Source organism: Phasianus colchicus, chromosome 4 (assembly GCF_987193195.1).
Source record: "Phasianus colchicus chromosome 4, bPhaCol1.hap1.1, whole genome shotgun sequence".
Lineage (NCBI taxonomy): Eukaryota > Metazoa > Chordata > Aves > Galliformes > Phasianidae > Phasianus > Phasianus colchicus.
In genome coordinates, this window is record NC_143439.1 from 54,811,464 (window position 1) to 54,828,625 (window position 17,162).

General features: G+C 36.8%; 1 protein-coding gene across 1 annotated transcript in view; it reads left to right on the plus strand.

Annotated features, from left to right (window-relative positions):
- SEL1L3 (SEL1L family member 3) overlaps nt 1-13,021 on the plus strand; it is a 31,252-nt gene extending 18,231 nt beyond the window's left edge. Inside the window, exons 13-24 of the mRNA XM_031588442.2 lie at nt 228-368; nt 597-659; nt 2,131-2,307; nt 2,878-3,005; nt 4,130-4,213; nt 5,045-5,135; nt 5,246-5,330; nt 7,413-7,522; nt 8,706-8,833; nt 10,503-10,605; nt 10,698-10,770; nt 11,735-13,021. Coding sequence (XP_031444302.2) covers nt 228-368; nt 597-659; nt 2,131-2,307; nt 2,878-3,005; nt 4,130-4,213; nt 5,045-5,135; nt 5,246-5,330; nt 7,413-7,522; nt 8,706-8,833; nt 10,503-10,605; nt 10,698-10,770; nt 11,735-11,898 — 1,347 coding nt within the window. The 3' untranslated portion in view covers nt 11,899-13,021. The remainder of the gene's footprint in view (nt 1-227; nt 369-596; nt 660-2,130; nt 2,308-2,877; nt 3,006-4,129; nt 4,214-5,044; nt 5,136-5,245; nt 5,331-7,412; nt 7,523-8,705; nt 8,834-10,502; nt 10,606-10,697; nt 10,771-11,734) is intronic.
- The last annotated feature ends 4,141 nt before the right edge of the window (nt 13,022-17,162 follow it).

The window sequence follows — 17,162 nt, forward strand, 5'->3', positions numbered from 1 at the left end:
TACAATTACCACAGCCTTTATCAGTACATTTCACCATCAGGAAGCTCTATGAAGATTCCTGACATCTAATTACATCCCAACTGTTAAAGACATAACTGTATCTCAAAGCGATATTGTTTCTTCACTCATTTTAAGTCCATTTAAGCATGCAAAAGTGGGTTCCACTGAAAATTCCCAGTATCAGTGCTAACATTTGTAACGTTGATGCTTACCTTGTTTTCTTTTAGCAACGATTGGCTCAGATGCTGTTTTGGGGCCAACAAGGAGTGGCAAAAAATCCTGAAGCAGCAATAGAATGGTATGCAAAGGGTGCAATAGAAACAGAAGATCCAGTGTTAATATATGATTATGCCATTGTGTTGTTTAAGGTAAGTAATGTTTTGTGTTTGTACCTCCAAAACTCATTATGGTTTTGCAAAGCTGTGAATGAAGGATAAGCACAAAGCTGTATTTTAAATTATAGCTTTTTAAAGCTGAATAACACCTAGTAAGTGTTTGTGTTGACATTATAATGCATTTGGAATTATATATGTGAATTTTCATGAGCATGTATTCTGTAATTGTAAGCAATGATTGTTTCACTATACATTTCCTAGGGCCAAGGTGTGAAAAAGAACACAAAACTTGCTTTAGAGCTGATGAAGAAAGCAGCAGCCAAGGTAAAATATAATTAATATCTTATCATAGAATTTATATTCTAGCTGCCAATAATAATGTCCTCTGCTTTTTACATAAAATATAAAAATGTATATAATAATTTTCTGTAAATAATAGCTTCCCATTGCCTTTACCTTAAATGGTGAAAACCTTATTTTCCCAAACTGGAAAAGGGCATTCTGAGTAAGCAGAACGGCTTTCACAATACAATAAAAATTCCTTTCAGTGAGGATCTTAGCAGCAAATTCCAGGGAACAGTCCAGAGACAATTTTCTTACTCTTACTGGGCTCACATAATTACATTTTTGTGATCCTGTGTACCTTTAGAACAATAACACCATAATTAATAACAACTTGAACACTGTTTGGATTTTGATAGGTAAGCTAGCAACACTACCCACATCTGAAAGGAAAATAAATGCTCTTCCAGAAGGTCTTTGTCAGTGCCATTAGTACACAGCTCTTTCTACAAAGATTACAGAAAGAGGATATGCAGGGTAGAAGATGTTAGCAGTCAGTAGCAAGCAATTTGCTTGTGTTTTTTAGGTAGCTGTTACCTTATGTAATTGTTTCTAGCAGGGTTGTGCTATTAAATGTGCATCATTAAATAAGAAAAAATAGCATGTGCAAACTTATTTACTGGTTCTGAGGAATTTGAACTGCTGCCAAACTTATAGCCACCATATAATCCACACATTTATGCGAGGAGACAGTGACTAACTGCAGCCAGAACAAAAGCTGTGTCCCAGCAAGATTTTTCCACATGATCCATACTTTCTGAGGGAAAGATGCAACTTAGTATGCGGCATGTATTAAAAAGATATATGTGAGGCTAGTCAAATAAAATAGATACCTATGTTTGAAGAACAGCATTCTGAATTTCCTTGTTCATTGTTTCCTATTTATTCCTAAGGGGATGTTGTAGTTTAAAAGAAGTCTTTGATTGCTAATCCTGTCTGGAAGTGTGGTTATCTCCCTAGCTTCTCTTATTGTCTTCCCTTATTTTCACTGCAGATGCACTAAGATAGGTCTTCCATTTAGGCTCTGCAGTGAAAATGAGTGGAAAACAGTCTTTATTTGGTCTTGTCACCAAGTACAAATCTGAATGCAGACGTGACTGAGACTCCGTAGAATAAGGAGGCAGAGGAGCTGGATTTCAGAGTGGAATCATTTCTTAATGAACAGCCTGACAGATACTGAGAGGACTGACTATTGTTCCTTGCTGTCAACACAAGGCCTTGAGGAAGAAAAGCTCTAGGAAAAAAAAGGAAAAAAAGTTTTTTAAAAAAATAAATAAATAAACAAACTTCTATCTCCTCCATTTCAATCAGAATTTTGATTGAATGTGTGTGCCACGTGCCCAGACAGGAAAGCCCATGACAGTACCTAAAATTAGGCAGCAGGTTGGGAGTGCAGCATGACCCAAAGCAGAGTTAAATGTGTGACCTGAGACTGCTCTTCTTCTTCCCTGAGGGCTTGCCCCAAGCAGTGAATGGACTGGGATGGTATTACCACAATTTTAGAAGAGACTACAGAAAAGCAGCCAAGCACTGGTTAATCGCTGAAGAATTGGGAAATCCAGATGCATCCTACAATCTTGGTGTCCTTTATTTAGATGGGATTTACCCTGGTGTACCCGGTAGAAATCAAGTGAGTCAGTATTTCATGGTTGTTTACATTAGTGCCCAATTTACAGATTTTGGCTTTGTTCTTGAGACTGCTATGTTCAATCCCTTGGTTTTTGATGCTTTTTCTTAGACTGTTATTCAAGTATCCCAGCTGTGTGTGTTTGTGTTCCTTTAATTTAGAAACAAAGCACTGGCAGCAAAGCATCCTTCCTGCTTTTGGGGCTCTGGCCCCACCCGCACAGCCTGAGTTATCTTTTACAAATCACTTTCAGAGACTTGAGGATGGTGGTTGTACACAGCAAGACATACTGAGTATTGCGTTGTTCTCCAGCCTTCTGGGAAAGAAGGTTTATTCACATTTAAGTTCTGTTGCTTTGCTCTTCATTTTTTCATTCAGAATTTTAGTTTTTAAAAATCTTTTCCAGCCTAAACTTTCAAAAAGTTAAAGAAAGCAATTAATTTCACCTAAGTACAGTTTACCTACATCTGCCAACTGCCTTTTTAAATTGATTTAATGAAATGAGACCTGGGAACCAAAATTCAGTAAGCATTAACAATGTAGAGTTGTTGATTGTGTTTTGTTTCTTCACAGACAGTAGCTGCACAATATTTCTATAAAGCTGCTCAAGGAGGACATATAGAAGGAACTTTACGATGTTCTCTGTACTACATCACAGGAAATATGAAAGAATTCCCCAGAGATCCAGAAAAAGCTGTAATGTAAGGAATGAAATCATTTGCTAAAGGGGAATTTATTTCTGTTGAGGTTATTTTGATTATTGGTGATTTTTAAGTCCACAGTCGAAATGTCTTTTATTTCATGGTGTTTACCTCCATGAGAAACAAATCTGTAAAGTTTGATCCCCATTAATATGAGCATTATTTAAATTACCAGTAGATTCTGAGAAATGCTGAGTACTTCTGGTGGACTTTCAGATGCACCCAAGTACATTGGCACTCTGAGTTGATCCAAGGGCAGGAAAAGAAAATGCAGGTACTGTGTAACACAGCAGAGCATATTAGCATGTTAAGAGATGTTACACTTGTACAAAGAGGCTGATGAGAAATTATAGCACTTATCACTAAGTTTGGGCATTTGGTGTTTTCTTTTTCAAAAAAAAAAACAAAAGAAAAAAAAAGCTAAGATAAACCACAGAATGTCTCTGATATGCCTACGGAAGCAAACTGGCAAATATATTCTTATTCGTAGAATCATGGATTCACCAAGTTTGGAAAAGTCCTCCAAGATTATCTAGTCCAAGAGTCTACTTATCACCAATATTTCCCCACAAAACTATATGCCTTAATACAACATCTAAACTTTTCTTGAAAACTTCCAGGAATGGTGACTCAACTACCTCCTGGGCAGCCCATTCCAGCACCTGGCCACTCCTTTGGAGGAGAAATGGAGGATAAATTTTTCCTAATATTCAACTTGAACCTCCCCTGGCACAAATTGAGGCCATTTCCCCCTATTGCCAGTTATGCAGGAGAGGAGGCTGACTATCACCTCACCACACCCTCCATTCAGGTAGTTGTAGAGAGCTATAAGGTCTCCCCTGAACCTCCTCTTCTCCAGACTAATCAATCCCAGTTCCCTCAGCTGCTCCTCATAAGACTTGTGCTCCAGACCTCTCACCAGTTTGTTGCCTTTTTCTGGACACACTCCAGGATCCATTCAGTCAACACCTGCAGGACTGCTGCAGCAATTACTGTGAAATCTCACAGTTTATATTATGAAGGAAGTCAGAAGATGATCTTGTATCCTTTTGTATTGTTCATGTCAAAGTGAGTTGGGATTACTGGAGCACAGCTGTTAATATTTTGTTTGTTCTTTTTTACAGCTGGGCAAAGCATATTGCAGAAAAGAATGGTTACTTAGGTCATGTGATTAGAAAAGCACTCAATGCTTATCTGGAACTTTCATGGTATGTTTGTTCTGTTCTCTTCAAGTTCATGTTCTATTTTTTATTTACTTAATAGAATAATAAAATAATTAACACTAGACCATCGACTCAAATAAAAGTAAATAACAGCAGTCACAAAATCAGTGGCAAAACACCCACTGATGTAAAAAGCAGCAAGGGTTGTCCTAAATTCTACAACACTGTACTGAAATACTGAAATGCTATATTGCAAATGCAAAATTACCTTTTATTGCTTGCTTTACAATAAATGAAATGCCTATAGTCCATAGAGGGACCAACATCCTCCTTTACTCACACATTCTAATGTTAGAGACAATTCCTGTTCCAAAATACTAATAGTCTATAAAGATAGAACAATGGAGTCATATAAATGAACAGGTAAAGTGTTTCAAAGATGTACCTACATGAATGCTTGACAGGTATAAACAGATTAATAATAGGTATTTTTTAAGAGTACAGGGTAAGTCTTTTAGGAATGTTATATCCAAAACATTTTAAAAGATTATTGGGCTTAATATCAATATAGCTATATCATCAGTGTTGCACTTTAAAAGAATAAATGCACACTAGAGCTAATCTAGCTTCAGTACAAGAGAGAAAACACTGAAAATTCTTGAGATCCAGCAATTCTTGTTACACCAAACCCTGCCAGTAGATGTAGCTGTTGCATGGGCTCATCAGCCTTTTGCTTTTAAACCTTGTACACAGGTTTTGCTCCTAAGTGATTTTGTCGATTTATGTAATAATTTGTAAGTAAATGCTTTTATAATGTAAGTAAAATGCTTGTGATTTTTGTTAATAATTTCACAAATTTATTCTATTTAACTTCAGGCATGAAGCTTTGCTGCATTATGTTCTAGCAGCTGAAACTGGGATTGAAGTGTCACAGTCAAATTTAGCACACATCTGTGAAGAAAGACCAGTAAGTACACGTATTCATAACTCATTACTGTAAAAGGAACACCTTTTAGTTGGAAGGTGATCCTAATATCTTGTGAGTGATATAAATGGATGAATTCATTTTCTTTCAAGGATCTAGCAAGGAAATACCTAGCAATTGATTGTGTTTGGAGATACTACAATTTCTCTGTGTCACAAATCAATGCACCCTCATTTGGTATGTATAAGGAATTCTTTCTGAATTTTTATATATATATATATTTAATTTTAAAAAGTTACATTTGTTGCAACTTCTGTGCAAGTGAGCAAGCTAAGGGAAGAGTAATCCATACTTAGACTTCTTTTTCAATATCTTGACAGGAATATTAGAAGTGTGTTAAGTGTTGTGTTTCAGCACACTTTAAGAATTTCCCTTTTCTAGGATAAAACACTGAGGAACAATTAAAAAAAAAAAAGAAAAGAAAAGAAAATACTGTGCTTAGAAAGCACCAGACATTTAGGAGCCTGAGCAATTGATTCAACGTTGAAGAAAAAATAGCAGCAGACTTTAAGAGCTCACACTGTTTATTTTATCAGAGGGAAAATCCAAAAGCAAATATACTTCCATATCATAATTGAGTCATGAGAAACAAATGAAGGCTAAACTAATTTATTGTGAGTTTTTCTGTCAGGGTACAGAGTTTATCATCATAGGCACAGATTACCACGGGGGAACTGAAAGATTCTCTCTGTAAAACAAAATATATGCCTTTCTGAAAAAGAAGGTTTGTTAACATATAAGTTAGATTGCTCTGGTCTTACATGTTAATACATCTGTGATTTTAGGTGTCTAAATCATTTTGTTACCCTTGACAGTTCAGTATTTCAGCGTGCTCATCTGTTTCACAGGAAGGTTTCAGTGCTCTATAAAAAGAATGTGAAAGAGTGCAGTTTAAAAATAATTCAAGCACTAGAACTAAATACCACATTGATAGTGCTTAAAGCTGCAGGAGCTGACAAACCCTGTTAGCTTTTGTGAGGACTTTGTTGATAGCTTAGCAGGGTGCAGTTTTGGCATTCTTACAGATCCACTGGTGAAATCTTACATTAGAAGAGCTTCTGCAGTTCAGACTCATTAGGTGAGACTGTCATTCCATTGAAGGAAAAATGACTTGTTGACTTCAGCAAATGAAGAATTTTATTACTTTTTCTATCTTCACATGAATAGCATAAGAGGACTTTAATCTTAGGCCCCTTTCTATACTAGTGGAGGATCAAATCCTTCTTGTAGGAGAGTAATCCTGGCAACAGAGATTCTGTGAGCTATGTTATCATCAGCAGTGTGACCACAAGGCCACTGCTTATTCCTGGAGAGTTCTCATGAGAAGGCTGGCATGACATGCCTGATACAGTCAAGGGGAACTCTCCTCTCTGTGATTTCACTACAGTGTTTTTGCACTACTATCTGAATCTTTGTCAGCCAGTGCATATTCTCTTTCTCCCATTGCTATTGAAACTGACTGACTTGCTGGAAGAGCTCTACTATAGTTCACTGCTAAAACAAAAGAGAAAAAAAAATTCTGAGTAACTGCAAGAGACATGCAAAACGAAAGCCTAGAAGTGTTTCCAACTATCTGGGGAGAGTTTAACTTAGATTAGTTTGGACATGATCATGGAAGCTCATAAGCTCTTTAGCATATGTTAATGCGGTGACACGCTGGCTCCTGAATCCAGTGTTCTACTCTTTTACAGTGTTTCATTACTGTACAGTATCAGAGAAAGGTATTTGTAGGGAATCTGTTGGGTGTACCAGGAAAATTCTACCCCTGCTATTGTCCTGGGTTGGACTGAATTTGAAATGAGTGAAATAATCATCAGCAAATCTCTGTAATTTTTAAGGTGCATTCAACTTTAAGAGATCATTCTGTCACTGTGAAACAGCACGTTTTAAGTCTTACTAAGTTAGTAAGCTGACTTGAATAATGGGCTACAGGTTGCCCAAAGGGAGACTGACAGATTCAGCAAGTGAAGAGGGCATTAAGTATATTAAGTATGAAGTCTCTTAGTTTTTTGTAAAAGTAGTAATAACCTGTTACTGAGTTAATTTATTGAAGAGCAACCATGAAAATATTCAGCCAGGATATTTATAGTTGTCAGTCTGATATAAAATAGTCACAGAGACAATGAGTGAGGAAGAATACCCCTACTTTTTATACACTCATCTAAGTAGAAAGATTATGAAATTCTCCATCACATTACCGGTTACTTTATTCTGTCTCTACAAATGCTTTAAATAACATGCTACTGGTTTCTTCCACAGTTTATTTGAAGATGGGAGACTTCTACTACTATGGTTACCAGAACCAGTCTAAAGACCTTGATCGGTCAGTGCGGATGTACGCACAAGCTGCATTAGAGGGAGATTCACAGGTAGATCTGCTGTTGTAATGTTTTAGAGAAACACTAGAGTTTAGAGCAATCTGATGATTCATCTGAGACTGGATATTGTGGATCACTGGTTACTATTTCATAATAGAAGGCAGACCTCGAATAGAAGGACATGCTTAGAGTTAGGTTGTATTAAAAGCTGAAGATGAAAAGCCTAATTCAGTACTACCATATCTCAATACACTTGATTCTTTTGTGACCTTTGGCAATTTTTGCACTGCAAGCAGAAGAGTTAATAGAGTTGCCTGAATTTTCTTCCAGTTCAGTTTTTTGCTGTTTTGAAAATAGGAGGAATGGTCCATTTCCATTGACTAAGTATATGTGAAGGTAAATTTTGTTTGCTCCATCAACAAAAGATCCATTTTAAAATGTTTTATAATGAAGAGATATATGATGTTACATTACAAGAGACGTGCAACATTTCAACTCTTCATTCTGCCTTCATGGTGTTAGGGCATGTCCTAGATCCAGTCTTCTCCCTATATCTCTGATAGAGTCTACAGGTAATATATTGTATGCTAATTTATTAGAGGTAGCATACTTGGGATCTCTATTTCAGGATATTAGGACAAAAATACTGGTAAGTTAGCAAAGGAAAGAAGGTAAACACGAACAGTTATGAAAGCCAGATTGATAGGGAGTCCTCCAGTACATTTCCCATGTTCATATTCAAGGCTCTGAAGGGTCATATGGCTACAGCTAGTCCAAGTAGGCCAAGTGTAACATAAAAGATTTAAATTGCTTGGAGCAAATTTCTCCTCTCAGTTTCACTGTTCTGATTTCTATTGACCTATAGAATTATGTAGAGCAGAATTAAATGGTAACATGACAAGAATCTATTCCCACTTTTAGTCTATTTCTCTAGTAGATGTCTATGGTTTGATATGGCGGCTGTGTTTAAAGAGTAAATAAAGATGAGAAAGCTCAAACCTTTTTCCAAGTAGTTTCTGAGAAAACTGTCACAGCAAATGAATGCTAATTCTTTTGCATTTTCTGTATTTAGCTGGATATACAGTTAGAATGTAAGGCTCTCGTAATTACTCAGTGAATATTATGTTACACTAATATAATTGTTTAGATACTTGATACTTATACTAGTCTCTAAGTACATACATGGAATATTAATGGTTAAAATGCATATGTACTTTTTCTTTTTTACTATTAGGGTTTCTTTAATTTGGCCCTTCTCATAGAAGAAGGCAACTCCATACCTTCTTACATTCTGGATCACTTGGAAATTGATCAGGCATTGCATTCTGGTAATACTTCACTTCTTCAGGAACTTTATTACAGGTGAGGTTTTTGGATTTTTTTTTGTGGTTTTTTTTTTTTCCTTATCTTCTGTTTTTCCATGAGTAGCATTTACTTTAGAGAACAGCAATTTTTGTAATTATTAACTTCATTCACCTGTATGATTTAAGGCAGGGTAAGGTTAACATGTTTTAAATGCTTTAACTGCTAAATATACTTCAGTTTATGCTTGTTATGTGAGACCTGATTGTATGTGGTTCCCTGAATTAGCAGTGACTAAATTTAATGATCCAGATAGACTTTTCCAATTCTACGTTTTTAAGTTCCTAACTTAGTCACTGACAATTTGTAACTGTCCAAAAAACAATTTTTTTTTAATATATATAGAATATAGAATTTTAAAGCACGTAACTGGAAAAACAGTAGTTCTTTCTGCTGTTTGTGCAAAGACATTCCAGTGTATTCCTGCTCATACTGTGCCACAGATCATCCTGGCACCGGGCTGGTACAGCAGTAGATAGGAGAACATTGCAGATCCACTGCCTAAACTGCTGAGTGCTGTATATGCAGGAATCACCTAAAGAACTCTGGTTCCAGTACAGATCTTAGGTTCCTTTTCCCAGCAGCATACATGTGTTGGAAATACATGGTAGGAATTGAAAGCTTACACATTATTGGTGGATATGGGGAACTGCCTTTCCATATATTTAAGGGAGGAGGAGCTAATGGTTAAATATGAGGCTGCAAAGAAAGTACAAGTAGTTGTTTTTTTGTTTTCTGCTTTGCCACTGAGTGCTGCGACCAAAAAAAAATAATAATAATGGAGATAATACCAACACTAAGGGCTCACTTGTTAATTTGCCAACAGTTCACCAATTCGCTGCAGTTAGCCTGAACTTGTACCTTAAATTACTTCCAATCTACATTAAATTAGCATTCAGCTAAGTAGGTCTTCCTAGGATTGTAAACCTGAATTTTACCTTCTCTTGAGCTGAAGGCATCTGCTTCATATAGAATGATGCCAGAGTGGACAACACTGCTGTAATTTCCCATCATTCTACACTTTTGTCCAGAATGGCATGTACACACACACACACACACACACACCCTCAGCTTGGTTTAAAAAAAAGTAAATCAATCAATTCAAACTCAAAGTATCTGTGATTTAGAAGTTAAAACTCTCTCTTAGCTGGTAAAGTCCTAACTCATGAAACCAACTACACAACTCAGTTCACACCAGATCCCTAGCAGTTAATCAGCTAAAGCACTGTGAGCTCTGATTGCACTATATAGTACTCCATTGACTCTGAAGAAGTTTCAGGCACCAATCTCCTGCACAGACAGCCCAATTTTGTAGACCTAATCTTGAAACAAGTCCAACTGCTGGTGACTCACATGAGTTATAAAGTATCCTGGATATGACACGTGGATATGACATTGTACTGTGGTTCTCAGCAAGGGCAGCCTGGATGCTTAGACCAGTTGTTGACTAATCAGAAAATATAAGTATACTTCTAGGATAAGGTATTCTGTACATAATGAGGCTAATCTGGTATTTCTTTGAATTTTTACTTTACCATATGCGAGATACTGCTAATCATATCTGCTTGTTATTATAGGCTACTGCAAGCACACTGGAGATTCTCAGATTACAGATGCCACAAAATTACAAAGTAGGACTAATTAGTCTTTTTTAATCTTTTGGTTGTAGGTGCTGGAATCATAGTAACCAAGAATCAATTAGTCCATGCTCATTAGCATTGCTTTATTTCTACACGAGAGTTTTCTGGAACAATATTTTACAGTCTACTTTGGTATGTATTGTTCCTTTGATACATGCACCAGTTCATTTGGAGCACTATCTTGGCTTTGCACTGATCTAACATTTTAAATCTTCCTGTCACAGATATATTTCATGGGAACCTTTCTTCTATCAATTCTGGTTGCATTTACAGTACACTATTTTCAGGCTCTATCTGGTAAGTACTTTTCATAATAAAACTGAATAAATAATAGGAGTGATCTTTTTGTTTCAGTAAGAACTTTAAAAATAACCGTGGGAATTCTAGATATGGTAGAATGGCCAATGCACAGCAAGTTCTTTGGTATACAAGTCATTGTTTGATTGTTGAAAAGAATCACATGAAGTCAGACACAGATAACTGGTTTAAACTTGTTAGTTTCTTGAGAATTTCCCTTGATAAAACCTTTGATTCTTAATAAAAACAGTAACTGCAGGAGATTATGCAGTCACTAACTATATGACTGTGAGAGTTCATAAATAGTTTCTTCAATGCGTGAGACTGCATCCCATGTTCTGTAGAGCTGCATCCAGTCAGAGTGTGGGAGTAAAAGTGCAGTTCAGAAAACTAGTACACAGGAATAACTTGAAACTAGTCAGTTCCTCTTCAGACCAGTAACAGCATCAGTAAATACACTGAATCAGCAACTGCAGATTCTTCCTGTCCAGAATTAGAGTTTTCTTCCACTAAATGCATTTTCTTTAGAAAAGAAAAACATTTCTGCAATATAAATATCTTCCCAGTTGCCAGTCTACACCAAAAGGGAATAGTATTTTTAAAATATATGTATATCTCAGCATTAAATATAAGATTATTTGAATTTTCTAATTACTAGACAGCATTTAGGACATCACTGTAAATAATATGCTGATTATGGAAGTAACTTGATAATCTGCATTTCCTTTCTTACTAGCTTTTATTGATCTAACTTGGGAGTTGCAATGCATATGTACAAGTGGCATAGTTAAAGTTACAGATACTCTTTTTTTAATTTTATATTTCCTAACCTTTGTGTATTATCATATTTATATTGCAATTTTATAGCCACATAATATTTAAAGATTGAGTTTTTAATTTGACATTTTCTTACATGGAATGAAGTTTCTTTTTAATCATTTCTTTTTTTTTTTTTTTCCTGAAGCCAGTAATTCTCTTGGAACAAGATCTGAACCATCATTGGCTGAACCTTCCTCAGGGAGCAGCAACGAGGAGGCTACAAGACCAGTGCAACAAGATGAATCAACTTTATCAGATGATTTAGCACAGCAGGAGTTAAACCCTCTGAATCCTCTTGTTACCAACTGAGGTGTAGTCTTCTTAAGGCTCATAGTCTACAGGAATACGGGATATGAACAACCACAAATCTAAGAACTGGCAGCCAACCATATTAGTAGCATTAATAATACAGCCCAACATCCAAAATTACAGGGAAATCCACAGATCTAATTACTCTAGTAGAAAACCACCCCTAAAATAACCTTAACACTCCAAACAGGGAATACAGCTTATCTTACTGTACCCAACAAATGACCGTTGTGTTTTTTATTGAAGGACTAGAAGACGACATACAAAGCCAATACCTAACTGATGCAAAAACTCCCCTTGGTTTTGATGAAGCAAATATTTTGCTTGCATATCTAACAACTTACTAGATAAGCTCAAATGCAGTAAAGGCCACTTTACTGGTACAGTTACTAAAGTTTTCTGAGCTGGAAGCATGGAAATGATATACAAGTGAAACTCAGCCACCACTGCTTTCCAAGTGCCATACCAGTCAGGAATTTTGTACCCATAACAGTTTTTGGGTTTTTTTTTGGACACCTTATATTCCATCCTAATTCTTTGGTGCAGAAGATATTCTCTTTTGAAAGATAAACACTGGGATGATTTGCAATACAGACAAAATGTAGTAGTACTACTGGCTAACCCTTGAAATGTCAAAGTTTCATGAGTGTCAGCAATTTCCTAGGAACACAACAGTTAATATTTCCTCCACCCAAGAGATATTGATTAGAGAAAATAGAGTCCTTAATAGATAAATAAGGGAATATTCAAGTGTTACCAAGTGACATGGAGTGAACAGTTCATTTTCTTGAGTTTACATAGGTTAACACTCAGCAGGATTTATTTCAGAGTCTACAGTACCTCTTAAAAATACCTCTTTAAATGACAGTTTGATTAACATTAGATGGGAAATATGGATAATAAGAACATGGTGCAAATGTCTTCTGTCTGATTTAGAGCTGTGAGGTAAGTGGCTGTAGGAGAGGTCTGACTTCTAATGCAGATGTACATTCACTTCTGCAAATGTATTTAGATCACAGACTATAAACTGCATCAATCTGCATCAATCTATGCATTACTGAGGGTTAAATCCACTCTCCTTGCACTACGTTATTTACGCTTGTAAATAAAAATATTTTTCTAATTCAGCCTTAATGTGAGGATTTTTTTTTAAAGCACCTGTCAGGTGAGATTCTCCTATAATAGTATCTTACTATTGCAGATGTTCAAGAATATTATCTAGGTGTCTGTTTTCTTAGATTGAAATGGGACAGTCAACCATTACTTTCTTTGAAGCACACAGCATTGTCACAGAGTGGACCTAGGAGGCTTTTTGTCGTTCAAGAAGGAGGAGTTTTCAGTAGGTAATAAATGAATTTAAAAGAAAGAAAACCTTCAGAAAGAGATTGAAATATATATACACACACACACACCAGTGTATGCTTGTCCTGCAAAAATATATATACATAAAAATTCAAAAGCATTCTGAGTTGGTGCATTGAGCCAGCCATTCCATTCAATAAGGAAGGGAGAAAATTCAGATGTTGAAGCTTTTTTCTCCCCTATCTCCAAATATATAATGAGGAAGTATACTCTTATTATTAGGTTTTTCACTTATTTGAACAAGAACAGTGCAAACAGATTGTTGTTTTTATGGTTGTAGAGGGAGGTCATGTGACAGATTTTGTTAACATATATACCTGATATTCCTTTCTACTAGGTATTGTGAGGTGTTTACATAGGAACTTCACTTTTATGAGGTCTGCTTCAAAAGTAATGCCTCTTATTTTATTATACTGGCCCAGAGCTATATGTTGCTGGTGTGGCAGTAGAAGTTGAACCTTACTGCCAATATCTCTTTACGTGTTGTTGCCATGTGACAGATGGCAGAGGGTTAGTCTGACAAATTGCAGCCTGTCATGGAAGTACGTATGAAGAAAAGGTGTGTCATTGGATTCCTCTGTGTGGAAAAAGTTGCACCCATTATTGACTTTCTTCAACACTTGGTGAACATTTATGGAGACAATGCACTGGATGTGAGCACAGCAAAGTGGTGTGGTGGTACATTTCAGCAACAGCAACATGAAAGAAAAGCTATGTTCCAGACAGCTGTCACACCAGGAAATGAAGAGCATCTACATCAGCTCATCTGATCCCATAAATGCTGACACAAGAGCAGAAAAAAATACAATATGCAAGTTTGTCAAGACCAATGGAACCAACACAAAGCTGAAGGTGACAGTTTCCTGGTTCACATCATTTCTGGTGACAAGATATGATCACCACTAGAAACCAGAGTCAAAACAGCAGTCCACGGAGTGGGAAAGTGTGAATTCCCATCAAAATAAATGTTCAAGATGCAGCCCTCAGTAGGTATAGTGAGTGCACTCTCTTGGGATAGGAAAGTGGTGATTTTTCTGGATTTCTGGGAACCCATCCACTCTGACTGCTACATCCTGATACTGACCAAGCTGAAGGCTTCAACTTCCAGGGTCAGGCCAGAGAAGACAAGGTTTGGCTTGCAGCATGGTAGCTCTAGGCCACACACCAGTTTGAAGACAGTGGAGCACATTGCCAATCTTGGCTGGACTGTCCTACCACACCCACCATATGGCAAGGATTTGGCATGTTCTGACTTCCTTCTGTTCAAGTGTATAGGCAGTGTTGTCCTAGTAACAATGCAGTCATAGCAGCTGTGAAAGTGGATTGCTTCCACTGTTACAGATTGTTACAAGAACAGCACACAGGCTCTTGTTCATCACTAGTGAGGATGTATAATTAATGGTGTGATTATGCTGAAAAAATGTTTTGTAGCAGAGATTTACTCTATCAAGTAGTATAATTGTGCTCTTTACATCTGTTGTTCCTTGCATGGAAATAGATAGGAGACATTATTTTTGGAGCAACCTACATAGAAGATAGAGCAATTTCCCTTGCTATGTCTAGACTCCCCTCATTATTCTTGAGCTTCCTTACACTTAGGCTCAGTTTTTGAAAATTCCAGCTATTCTTTCCCTTTTACTCTCTTTCTACATCTTTGTATTTTAATTCTATTTATATGTTTACTAGAAGGAGGTATGTGTGTGGGAGGCAATTTCAGTCAAAACTTAACGAACCTGTTCTGTACCTTTGTCCTGCACTTCAAAGTGAAGGGTCAGCAGTCATCTGGCATTAAACATCATATTCCTGTAGTCTATGAGGACACGTTATGCAGAGAAGAAACAAATCTCATCACAGATAACTTTTCCCATATGCTTTTAAAGATTGTCTGTGCTTTCCTAGTAACTCAAATAGAAATACTATAATTCCTGTAGGAGACATACTTGCAATACATACACAGAGTACCAGGACTAATACATACGTGTATGTATACATGCATATATGCACATGTGACTAAGATGTAGGTGAGAGAAACAACACCTGAATAGAAACACTTGAAAGAAAACTGCAAATGAAGAAAAAGCAGACAGTGTGCAAATATGCTGGAAACATTTCCTTAGAAGCGCAAGCTGTGTTGTAACTAATTGCTATGCCAGAAGGCCCAACTTATTTTCAGTTAAAAAGAACATAATACTAAGTCCATGCCTAAATATAAGACATCCCTTTGTAGTTACATACAGATTCATGCATGCAAGAATCATAACTAGAAAAAGGAGTAATGAGTAACCAAAGTGGGAACGAAAAGACTAAGTACAGTACACATGGATTATGCTTACTTTACTGAAAGCATTAGACATCGTGTGTTTGCAAAATTTTGCTGTAGATTAGATACTCTGAAGCACTGATATTCTAAGCAAATTGCATCTATGCTTATGTGCCCCTTGACTCAAGGTACTGGAGCCTCTTGGTAAACGTATCAGATACCTACCTTTTGACACCTTAATAATACTTTAGAAGGAAGCTGGCTGCAGTAGATTATTTTATGACTTCAACAATGATCTTTCCTTCTCTAATGTACCCATTGACCTTGATTCTCTCCCAGATCCCATCGTATGGTTCCTGGTTCACCCCGTTTGTCCAGGTCAACCTCTGCCTTTTTGATCACTCACCAACCTTCTAGATAGCTCCTAATCATGAGCAGTGCTATTTGTTCATATCAGTTTCACCTGGCAAACCACAGAAAACACAACTTCAGTAGCAGAGCTTGGCATGCACCATTTTATGGCAGTTGGGAAAGCAGAAAGTGAGAAATGTCAATGGCCTTTTTCCATCTGTTCATTACATCATGGCCTAGAATTGCAGATTTACACAGCAAGCATCTTTAATTTGCTTCTGAACTTGCACAATCTCTGGCTAAATTTGTATTAATGCACTAACGAAGTGCAGATCCCACTCTACTCACTACCTGACTGTGAAATAAAGCGTTACAGCATGGCCATAGTTCAACTCATCCTCACAATGTGGATGCCTCCCATCTGCCTGTTCAACAGTCCTGGTCTGTAAAACCCCCTCAGCTTTGTCCTAACACTGTCAATGGGGTTACTGCTGTTCAAGCTGTAGGTGAGGCTGGGAAGCACAGAGCCAGATAGCACAGATGACCATGAACCAGTGTCTAAGTACATACTTTATACCCTGTTTAGATTAATTGCGCAGATGAACTGAGGCTGATGGCCTCTGGTTTAGGCCATAGGACCACCTTTTACTCCCAGCATCAACTCTAACGTTAGTCCCAATTTCACCAACCTGATAATCATTTTGTGCCTTCCAATAGTCCCAATACCTTAAAGAACCTCCTTGAAGATTTCACAGAATCATTAAAGTTGGAAAAGACCACTAAGAATATTTTATCGTCCTATATGCTAACTTAGTTAACATCGGAAAAATAAAAGAAATCAATCAGACTCAGCTTATCAATAACAAAACGCTTCCCAATGTCATGAATATTTGTACCTTGTGCCCCAGACCATTACCCCAGGAATACTTAGATTCTCTTGTGATGCATTAAAAGCTTAGCAACGATTTGTTTATAACATAAAATCTCTCACTGCAGTAATTTTATTATTATAACTCTGCCTATTAAAAAAAACAAAAACAACCCACACACTTGTGGATGAAAGCAGAAATTTGGATATCTACCTGCTGTTTTGTGTAGCTGCCTTATATAATTCCAAAACTCTTTGAAGGGCTGAAGATGGGAAGCTGAATTTAAAAAAGGTCCGTGCTGCACATGGGTAAAAGTACATAAAATCACTGCAAATATGTAAAGATACATGAACTGATCCTCTCACTGAATCTACTAAAAAGTTTTCTTAAAGATATTTTACAGAATCACAGGCGTTGGAAGG